At 39.4% G+C, this 11933-nt stretch overlaps 1 protein-coding gene across 1 annotated transcript in view; it reads right to left on the bottom strand.

Annotated features, from left to right (window-relative positions):
• Positions 1-843: 843 nt before the first annotated feature.
• The window catches only part of LOC141759508 (cadherin-7-like), a 115319-nt gene continuing 104229 nt past the window's right edge, over positions 844-11933 (bottom strand). The window contains exon 12 of the mRNA XM_074621637.1: positions 844-2036. Within this exon, the coding sequence (XP_074477738.1) occupies positions 1522-2036 (515 nt within the window). The 3' untranslated portion in view covers positions 844-1521. The remainder of the gene's footprint in view (positions 2037-11933) is intronic.

The raw sequence follows: 11933 nt of genomic DNA, 5'->3' as shown, positions 1-11933 counted from the left end.
TGACGTAACCACTGCCGTTATAAAGTACAGCATGGATGAAATTAGCGGAGGTATTTTGCTGGCAGTAATGTTAGTAGTCTTATAAGTCAGTATCAAGTCTGACACCGAGGAAATACTGTCCTACTCACGGGGGAAAAACACACACAGGTCGCGGCTTGTGAAGCCAATTGTTAAGTAGATCAGATGAGCGGTTCTCGAGATATGCGAATAACGCAGACACACAGAGATTCCTTGCTTGACTGATAGAAATCCCTTCAGTCTGTTAAGGAACTGAATGTCAATTTTATTTTCAGCAAAACGGATAAAAACATCATTTGCACAATTCTGCCTCTTCAAAATAAATAATACATATCGATAATAATGATCATACAGTGTGTCCTTTCACCATCAATTAACAAACAAACCATGAACATTATTCATCTCATTTCTGAATGACAATAAATGCCGGACTCTTCAAAACTACAGAAGCAATTTACTTACAAACTTCACCCAGTTAAGGACTGTCACTTCAGAAACACATTATTTTTTTCTAGAGTCTAGTTGGTGTGAATCTCGCTATCAAGCACAACAAGGACTGATCCTTCAACAAAGCTGTCTCTTGTAGCAGACGTTCCCAGGTCCCACCCGCCTCGTACAAAAGCAGAACAACCGAATCCTGACATTTTATAGCTCAGAAATCATACATTGGACTTGTCAATAGAAAGACGGAACAAAAAACAGACTCAGACAAACACTACATTGCAACATCTGCAAAATGTATTGTTAGGAGAATAAGATAAATTATACGTTCCTGTTTCACCCAGTGGAGACATCAAAGACGTGTCATTCTTTTTATTATTAGCACATCAACTACTTGTTTATACTGTATGAGTGCAGCTGAACTTTTCATATAGAGGTACGAGTCCATGAATAATGTGGAAAATGTTTATGAAAAACAGCTTCTCATTACCTTGATCCCCAACCAAGAAAAAAAAAAGAAGAAGAAAATAAACCCCACGGAAATTGTTGTCAAATTTCCTCTGAACAGTCAAGTGACTGCTGATTAGCCGCCAGGGACGCAGCATTTCATGAGAAACGTTTTTTTTTTTTAGCACAAAGATAGCAAAGGAATGCATCAAAGCAAGAGAGCTGGGCCCGTGCCCATCGCTGGAATGAAAGGACAGGTGCCTCCTCGTATAAATGCTCCAACATGTATGCATCCTGCAGTCAACGGTTGGACTGGAGCCTAAGATCTGAAACCTTTAATGTCTTCTGCACACAAGGTCTCCTCCTCAGTTAAGCCACTTTTGAAGTCCATGTCAAAACTCACCATGGCACGCTTTTCAAAAAATCCACACAAGGAGGTAAACAAACCAAAAACCTTTGAAGTCAAAGTGTTTTTCTTTCAATCTCTCTTGTGTTGTCTTTGAATCTTTTCCTCTGGTGCGCTAAGGCAGACAAAATCATTTTCTCTGACAATAAATTACTCGTATTTTTTTTTTTTTTCAAAGTCTGAGAAATGTTAAGAGAGACACCTAGGGGCTATGAGAAGACACTGGTGCCGTCGCTGTTGCCGTACAGGTCGGCCAGCTTTTTGAAGCGTGGTCCCCAGTTGCTGAGATAGTCATAGTTCTGATCTGAGTCTGTACTTAGTGACTCCAAAGAGCTTAGTGACTCTGCAACAGAGCCGCTGCCTTCAAAAGCGTATGTCTGCAGAGAGTCATACGGGGGAGCTGACGGGTCCACATCAGCATCCTTAAGTCGCTCCCAAATAAACTCTCGAAACACCACGTTGTCTGGCAGGGATTTATAGGACGGGCGAGTAGTTGATGGGTAATGAAAGAAGGTGGGAGTATCTGGTGTGACGTCTCGCCTGACGCTGGGGTCTCTGATGACGTTTAGGTTGCGCAGGGTAACCATGTCGAAGGCCTCCGTGTCCTCCTCTCCCCCGCCCTCGTCGTCGTAGCGGACGATGTTCTCTCTAATGTCCCTCTCCTCCTCGAGAATCAGGGGCTCCTTCCTCCTCCGACGCATTGTCACAATTAGCAGAACCATCACTGTGAGAAAGAAGAGATGTCGGAGTCAACATTAATTGACAACATGCGACAGTGATTCCAGACAAGGGGGGCTCGTACTCCAGGGGGTACTGATGCAGTTGTCAGACATATGTGGAGGGATGCATCAAAGCAAGAGAGCTGAGTTTATAATATATACATATATACACACATACAGATATAGATGTATATCTATATCAGATGTAAAAGGGGCGGCTATGGCTCCAGTCCACAATGTCGAAGTGTCCTTGGGCAAGACACTGAACCTCAAATTGCTCCCGCTGTGCCATCAGTGTGTTTATGAATATTTAGATTAAATCCTGATGGGCAGGTTGGCACCTTGCATGGTGTATGATTGTGTGTGAATGGGTGAATGCTCACATGTGGTGTAAAGTGCTTTGAGTGGTCAAAAGACTAGAAAGGCACTTTATAAATTCAAGTCCATTTACCATTTTAAGTCACATATATATAAATATACATACCGGTTGAAATTGTTAGCTAAAAGTAGCAGATAAACGGTTAAAGTTATTAGCTAAAATTAATGGATAAATGGTTGAAATTATGAGCTAAAAGTACTGGATAAACGCATGAAATTGTATGCTAAAAGTAGCGGGTAAAAACGGTTGAAATTATTAGCTAAAATTAATGGATAAATGGTAGAAATTATTAGCTAAAATTAATGGATAAATGGTAGAAATTATTAGCTAAAAGTAGCGGATAAATGGTTGAAACATCCAGCTTCAATCTCTCCAAATAGTAGTGGTACAAATGCAAACTGGAACCACTCAAACATTGACAGAAATATGACTGTAGGCTAACAATATCCACTTTTATGTAACTGTCAGTGTTAGATAACATCCTGTTTAAAATCAAATCAAATGAACACATTTGAAACACGTCTGCGGTGTCAGTGAAGACGTATGTGAGTTCATCTGGCACGGCTGTGGGGGTGAGATTTGACTAAAAAGGTTTGAAAACCACTGCACCGTAAAAAAAAACAAAAAACAAAATTGAATATACAAAACTAAATTTGCAATGTAATATACTGTGCCCCTCTGTGGTTTCCACCACCTACATTTCGCTTCAAGACTTGTACAAAACTCCACCAAACTGGAATCTGTGTCCCTCTGAGATCTTACCAGGAGCCCTCCTCCAGCCCCTGTTCCCTCTCCCATACATTATTGCTGAAAATAACTCTACGCCCAAGCAAACTGGCAAATGTCTAATGATCCTCTATCCATCAATGTCAAGCTGGTGCCAGTGAAATATCGCTCCGTGGGCCCATATTTCTTTTTCCTCCTCGACGTCGAGCTACTGCAGGCAGCCGGGAAAGAGGCCCAGGAACCGAATTCAAACACCACTTCACACGCTCTAATAAGAGAGCAAATGGAAGAGATGGAAGGGAGGAAAGTGTCACATGGAAAGGCTGCAGGAGATGAATGGGTAGCTCTCTGTTGGCTATTTGGTGCCTGCTGGTACCCACAACAGTTTTTTTGTGAAATACTTGGAATGGTCCCTCCACAGTCTTCCACCACTAATATCCGTGACACCTTTTTTTTTAGCACTTTAAGACAGGACGCCAAACATTTCTGTGGAAGATTGTTTCCTTTAATTTTAGAAACTGGAGTCGTTTTAAATTCTATTCGATTCAGTAGGGCTTCTCCAAAGTGAATTACAAAGTGGCACATTGAAATGGAATATTCTCAGTGCTTTCCAGCAAAGCTCTTTAGGGTTTAATGCCTAGAAGGCAGCCACGATGCTTCACAGACTGGAAGCGGGCCAACATCCAATCACGTCCTACTAGGATGAGCAGGTGGATGGCCGGGCATACAAATAGTGAGTCTGTGTCAGGTACCAAGGGTCCTGTAAGAAACGATTTCCAGCCCAGACTGTTCAGCAAACACGCAACCGAGATACCACTCTTCATAACACATTTTCTCATGATGTACACAAAATAAAACAAAAAACACAGAAGCAAAGGAGATCAATTTAGTGTTACAACGGCTTTTTGCTGTAATTGAATTGTTTAAATGATCTACTCGGCACAAATCGATACCGAACAAGGTGAGTTTTCTCTGCTGCCCTTTTCTTACCAACATGCATCATTGAATGCAGTTTCTCATTAGAGCGTTTTTTTTTTCTCTCCATGTGCTGTGTGATTCTGGAGAAACAGGGACTGATTATTCACTCATTTTATCTCTGCGCTGCATTGCAATTTCTAAGAGAGGTATCAATCAGCAACTTTCTGAAATTAAAGGATGTTTAAATATGGATTTCTGCCAAGAAGATCATGTTTGCAGTAGTGTCATTCTTGTATTAAAAAACAAAGGCTTAAAGGCCCTTAAAATACATTTTCTCATTAAGCTTTTTACTAAATAAGTCCTACATGAATGAAACATTTTCTGCACAAGTTGGAACAGTTTTGGTTATATGATTTGGTTATGAGAGATTTCTGTATTTGTGTTTTTCACTGTGCTCTTCTAACTGGTTTGAAATGGGCGGGACTCAGTTGGTACAAGGTGATGTCATGTACCTTTATGCACCAATCAGGATTTAGCAACATTTGAATTAAAATATAGGCCACCGTCAATCAAATGGGATCAAACCACATGCACACAGTCCTCAAGAAGCACTTTAGCTGAATGTTTTCTCTGTTAAACTCTTAATAAACAGCACGTAAGTATGTATTTTTTAATTCAAACTTGTAGGTAACTTAGTTTTGACTATTTATTGTTATAAGAAATTATTTTTCGTTTTAAGTTTTTCAGGGGTTTTAAAGCACGTACATGTGCATGGTTGAAAAAGAGGCCAAAGTGACAGATAAATGCTTGAAATTGTTGTTATTATTGTCTAAAAGTAGGAGATAAAAGCTTGATTGTTAGCTCAAAGTAGCGGATAAACGGTTGAAATTGTTGCTGTGGTTGCTGAAGTTGTCTCACACTAATCAGGAAAATAAAACTCCCTCAGCTAAATCACTGACAAAAAGTATTCTGAATCAAACCATCAATATAAATTATATAATTTGTCAACTGATTGTTATTGAAAAATGACTTTACAGTCAATTGTTACTGTGAGGCCATTCATAACAGATCATGCTGCCACAGTTTAGGCTCTGATTAACAACTTGATTTGATGGGAGATTAATTAACCAGCTGTTCAGTATCCGCTGTACATATAAAAACAGCATGGGGGGGTTTTCAGGGCCAAGTCATACAGAAAGCCGGACAGAACATTTTTCACATACAGATCAGAGGATATGATCTTTATATAATTTATGGAATTTATCAGCAATCATGGTGCCTATTTAGAAAGACTCAAACCACTTTTGTCTCAACTACTCTCCTACTTCTGTATAACAATAAGGTTGGTATGTGTAAGTTATATCACATGCAACTTAGTGATCTACATTTTTCCAAAACACTTTAACTACTAGGTGTTGCAACAAATGATTATTTTCATCATTGATTAATCTTAATCTCAATTGATCAATCATTGTTTGGTCTATAAAATGTCAGAAAATAGTAAAAATTGAGCTTCGCATTGAGTCAAGGATACTGTATGTCTTCAAATTGCTTGTTTTGTCTGACTAACAGTCCAAAACTCAAACTTTACGATGACATAAAACAGAGAAAAGCAGCAAATCCTCACATTTGAGAAGCTGTAACAAGGAAGTGTTTGCCTTTTTTTCATAATAAATGGCTTAAACAATTGATTGATTGTGAAAATAGTTGCAACTGACAACTGTTTCAGCTCCAGTTTCTGAATTCAAATGTGTGACTAAGAGAGCAAAGAATAAGAAGCACAGAAGAGAGTCGGCAAGAAAATAAAGGTGTCTAGACGGAGGTCCCATGCGTCCTCATCAACATGACAGATATCACTCTCCTGCATGGAAGACATCGCAATGAAATGCATTCTCCACCACAACTTGATGAAGGACATAGAAACAATCAGAATCTGCAAACACAAATCCTCCATGTTATTGGCTTCTTTATCAGCGGCGGCTGTATGTTTGCTGCATGATTCAAACAGCTTTTATGGTTTCTTTGTTGTCGCTGATGTTATCTGTCACACAGTGTATCCGTCCAGATTATGTGCCTGTGCTTCTTTATTTTGTTCTATGTATCTTTCTGCCAGCTGTTAGCATTTATTTCTCTAAATTCCCTTACAAGAGGTCTTTTTAGCTCCTGCCAGGCTGTCATTATGAAGACAAATCTGCTCTTAATTGACTTGCTAAGTTTACCAAAAAAAAGGGCTGATTTCCTTTTCTTCTTTTATTTTTAGCACGTCAACCAGTGTGATAGCAAATAATTACACTGTTTAAACACACAAATCCGTAGGTTACAATGAGCACAGTGGAGCTTAAAGATCAGATCTGGAAACATAAATTAGTCTTGCTGTCTGAATACAGACTGCATAAATAGAGACACAGACAGAGGGGCTAACGCGGGAGACAGACAGTAAAATAAGAGGCAGATGAATGGACATGAAGATTTATAGAATGAGTCCGATAAGCAAAACTCAGACAGAAATAACTGTCTGGAGATTTGGAGTGCTACGTAATGTCCTAATTGGCCCTCTGGAGGATTGAGCCATACCTGACCTGTACTGGGGGGAAAAAAGGCACTGGATCTTAACAAGATAATGATCGTCTCAGTAGTTTAGATGACTGTATCATTAAAAATTTATTTACAAAAACAAACAACGACAGAGAAAAATATAGATATTACTGCAAAGACTATAGGACAAGCTCTGTAATTAAATCTAAAAATATCAGCCTATGATTAATGACCACTTAGCTTATGAGTACATAGAGACGGAGCTGATGTGCACGCAGCTCTGTGAGGGTTTAAAGGCAGCCAGGTGGAAACTGCTCAGTTTATATCAGCCGTTGTGATTGAAGCTCTCAGAGACAACTGATGAATCCTAAGACGAGTACAGGAGTGGCACTCTGAAGAGCCCTCCACTCACAGCTTTGTATTGTAGTTATTAGACTGATGACAGGTGGGAGAGCGTGTGATGGAGGCAAGAAAAGGAAGATTTAAGAGTGTGTACTTTAGTACAATTTTGTGTTCTTTAGTTGAGTATTTCCACTTTATGCTACTTTATACTTCTATTTCACTACTTTTGTACTTTTTACTTCACTATATGTATTTGTAAGCCTTAAATTCTTTGCAAATTCAGATTATTAATACAAAATATGCATAATTTATGATATAATACTATATGTTAAGCTACCCAGCAGTATATGAATTAATTAAATTAGCTCCACCTTCACCAGCTGCAACATTAAAGTGATGAACACATGAATGCATGACTAAAAATGTTATAACAATATAATACAAATTATTCTGAAATGAGCTCAATGAGTACATTTACTTTTGGTACTTTAAGTATATTTTGACGCTAATACTTTTGTACTTTTACTTAAGTAAGGTTTCCCAATAAATGCACGGCTTTTACTTATAGTATAACATGCTGTATTACTACTTTTATTTAAGTAAACAATGTGAGTACTTGTGTATAATATGTGTGTATAATTGTACTTATATATCATCTGCAAAATGTACTCAAAATATCAAAACTATAAATACTCAGTATGCAGAGAAATTACCCCATGGGTGTTATATCTTTATATATTCTATTAATGTTTAATTATTAATGACGCTTTGCTTTAGTATGTGGTCGAGTTGGAAAATTTCAAGTATTTTTAATTGCAGTTTGGTAGCTTATTCTATAACAAAGTACAATATTACAGCAGAAGTATAAAGTAATATATAATGGAAATACTTAAAGGTACAGTTTGTAGGATTTGGCAGCATCTAGTGGTGCGGTTGCAGATTACAACCAACTGAGTTCCCCTCCGCTCACTCCTCCCTTTACAAGACTGCGGTAACGTGAACCGCTGATTGCAAAACCGTGGTAACGCCGTTCGCCTCGCTCAGAGGCCGTCCTTACTAAAACTACTAACACTACTTTAGGAGCAACGGAAGTCAGACGGCGGCTGGCGGTACCACGTTTTGTCACTCTGCAGCTCAAGTTACTGCAGTTTCACAAGCGTGTCGGAGAACTACGGTGGCCTTCTGGTAACGTAAAAACATGAAAGGCTCTCTCTAGAGCCAGTGTTTGGATTGTCTGTAGAGACATGGCGGACTGCGTGAAGAGGACCCGCTCCCTACGTAGATATGAAGGGCTCATACTAAGCTAACGACAACACAACGATTCTTAGTTTCAGGTGATTATACACTAAAGAAAAAATATAGTTATGAATATTATATTCCATTTCTGCTAATAGATCCGCTAAAATGTTACACACTGTTTCTTTAAAAGCATCCGAGGACGACAGCAGCTCGGGTCTTATTTTCCGACTCGCGTCTCATCCAAAACGATACAATCACACGCAATCACAGCCTCAATTGCTACCTACAGATTGAAAGAGGTCTTGATGGAGGAGCATCAAGGAAGATCAGCACATGGGCTGATAATACAAGGGAAGAAGGAAGGAGGGGGGGGAGGAATATGCACAAAGAGGAAACAGAGAAAAGAAGGAAAGAGGCTGATCCAATTGAGCAAAACAGACTGATGGGGACAGCTGAGGACACACAAAACACAGAGAAAAGACGACTTGGAGGTATATTAAACAGGAGGCCATTAGTTCTAAGCCTGTGGCCTGAGGTCACGCCGAGCAGAATAGAGCCAGCTTTCATTAGCAATACCAGGTTCAGGGCTGCACCGCCACACATTTCCCCCTGTTGCTCTTTGGAAGTTTTCATTTATCAAGTGAAGTATTCTCTGTTGCAATAAAAGGAAGGCAAAGTCCAAGGGGACTGGAATAAAAAAGCAAAGTTGACCCCATCAAAGAACTCATTCCAGTTATTGTATATATGCTGTTTGGATCCTCCTCAGCTCTCAATGAAGATCACCTAAGCGTTAAACGACGACTCTGCCCTGATGTGGCGACGCTTTGTCTGCGGGTTTTATGAGCAATAACGCAGGCAGGAGGTGACGGCTCAGCGCTGCATCATCTTTAAGGTTATGTTAATGAATTCTCATTTACAAGTGTCTTTGCTTCACATCTTGGTGTTGCACTTGAAAGCAGAAGCAGAAAGCCTGTCTTTGAAATGCAGTATTCCATACCGTACTTCACTCTATGACCTCCATGAAAAACTATAATTAAGTTTATAAAATACACTGAAACGTATCTGGGGGAAGGAACCATGAGAGCTCCTTTTAGGAGGGGAAATGATCTAAAATCTCATCACTGACTCAGGCAGCCTTCAGGCACTGCTTTCTCTCAATGAAATTACACTTTATTTTTCAGTATGGTGTGCTCAAACGCAAGAGGAGCACTGTCATATAAATGACACATACTCATAACTGGCAATAGAAGGTTTTAATAAAGGCTGCTGGAGACTTAAACATAAAGTATAAATACTTACTAGCCCCTTATGTTTAAGGGTGATTTCACAAGCCAACATTTAATCTGTTTTAATCAAACTGGTTCTGTTCGTTTGGGTAGTTGCGAACGCAGTAATCGTACTCTGGTGTGGACCAAAACAACCGGTTCAAGACGGTTTGAGAGAGGTGGTTTCAGACCATTTCCAAGCGAACCAAAATGCAGGGTTATGGGCTGCCTGCGTGGGCATTTGTTGAGATGGACACAGGTAAACGACAGGTTAACATGAGTGGGAGAGGACTGACCTTGACTTCTGCAGAAGGCCGATGTTTGTTTGACACCTGGGCCAAAGAGAACATACAAAATTTGCTAAATAAAGACCATAAAAATAGAGACGTTTATGAAGTCATTTGAGATAAAGTGGGGGAGAAGGGATTTGTGCGCAGAGTCTGCAGAGCAGAGTGCAGAGTCAGAGTGAAAACACTTCGACAAAAAAATATTTCAAAGTCTGCGATTCGCTGCATAGAGGTGGCAACTCTCCAGGCGAAAAAGATAAATTCGCTAATTCGTACATGCATCCTATGGCTAAGAGTCCAATCAAGTGAACATATTCATATTAGGGCTGTCATTGGATTAAAATAGTTAATCGTGATTAGTCGCAAATTAATCACACATTTATCTCTGTTCAAAATGAACCTTAAAGGGAGATTTGTGAAGTATTTAATACTCTTATTAACATGGGAGTGGACAGATTTGCTGCTTTATGCAAATGTATGTATATATTTATAATTGGAAATTAATTAACAACATAAAACAACGACAAATATTGTCCAGAAACCCTCACAGGTACTGCATTTAACATAAACAAAGATGGCCAAACATGGCAAACTGCAGCCAAACAGGCAACAACAGCTGTCAGTGTGTCAGTGTGCTGACTTGTCTATGACTTGCCCCAAACTGCATGTGATTATCATAAAGTGGGCATGTCTGTAAAGGGGAGACTCGTGGGTACCCATAGAACCCATTTTCATTCACATATCTTGAGGTCAGAGGTCAAGAGACCCCTTTGAAAATGGCCATGACAGTTTTTCCTTGCCAAAATTCAGCGCAAGTTTGGAGCGTTATTTAACCTCCTTTGCTACAAGCTAGTATGACATGGTTGGTACCAATGGATTCATTAGGATTTCTAGTTTCATATGATACCAGTATCTTCACTCTATCTTAGAAACTGAGCCCGCTACAACCTAAGAATTGCAAGTTACGTTAATACGTAAAGAAATTAGTGACGTTAAAAATAATTGCGTTAATGCATTATTATTGTGTTTTTATTAACTTTGACAGCCCTAACTCATATAAAATTATTTTAAGAGTAATGCCATCACAGCCAGTGCATCTTTTGGACTAACAAAATTAGAATATCTTAAATCAAGTCAAGGTGACCACATCAGACCCACAGAATATATTTCATCATCTACTGGGTCCAGCTAAACACTCAAAATAGAAATACTCCGCCAAAACCCAGTATACCGACTACAGTTAATTGATCAGTTGGCAGGATTTCAGTGGTATTTTCCTTGTAAACATCCAGGCTGCTATTCAGAGCTGGCTGACCTGGGCCACATGTATTTACCAAAGAGGAAATGTGAGGGGAAGATATCTCCCTCCAGGTTTGACACGTGCAAGACCTCAAGATGCAACTCTGCTTTAGCAAAAGCTTCTCTCAGACATTCAACCGCCTGCAGAATGCATAACAGAGAAGATAAGTCTGAATGGGCTGTAGATACTGAGGTAAGCAGCATTTTGTAGTGCAGCACCTTATATCTAACATTACCTCCACTTAAATCTGAACTTAAATCTGAACTGTAAAGATTGTTGTCAGCAAAGCCTGCAAGCTACTTCAGGCAGACTACTCGAAAGTGATGCTTTATGTTGGAGTCTAGAGCTAGAGTGAAGATACGGGCATCATATGAAACTATATACCAACCATGTCATACTAGTTTGTTGCGAAGGAGGCTAATTAAAGCTCCAAACTTGTGCAAAATTTTGGCAAGGAAAAACTGGCATGGCCATTTTCAAAGGGGTCCCTTGACCTCTGACCTCAAGATATGTGAATGGAAATGGGTTCTATGGGTACCCACGAGTCTCCCCTTTACAAACATGCCCACTCTATGATAATCATATGCAGTTTGGGGCAAGTCATAGTCAAGTCAGCACACTGACACACTGACAGCTGTTGTTGCCTGTTGGGCTTCAGTTTGCCATGTTATGATTTGAGCATGTCTTTTATGCTAAATGCAGTACCTGTGAGGGTTTCTGGACAATATTTGTCATTGTTTTGTGTTGTTAATTGATTTCCAATAATAAACATATACATATATTTGCATAAAGCAGCATATTTACCCACTCCCATGTTGATAAGAGTATTAAATACTTGAAAAATCTCCCTTTAAGGTAAATTTTGAACAGATAAAAGATGTACTAACTATGGACAATCATGCAATTAACCG

This window comes from Sebastes fasciatus, chromosome 21, assembly GCF_043250625.1.
Source record: "Sebastes fasciatus isolate fSebFas1 chromosome 21, fSebFas1.pri, whole genome shotgun sequence".
In the NCBI taxonomy this organism is placed as follows: domain Eukaryota; kingdom Metazoa; phylum Chordata; class Actinopteri; order Perciformes; family Sebastidae; genus Sebastes; species Sebastes fasciatus.
The sequence above is the reverse complement of the archived record's forward strand: the minus strand, read 5'-3'. Positions and strand labels throughout refer to the sequence as shown.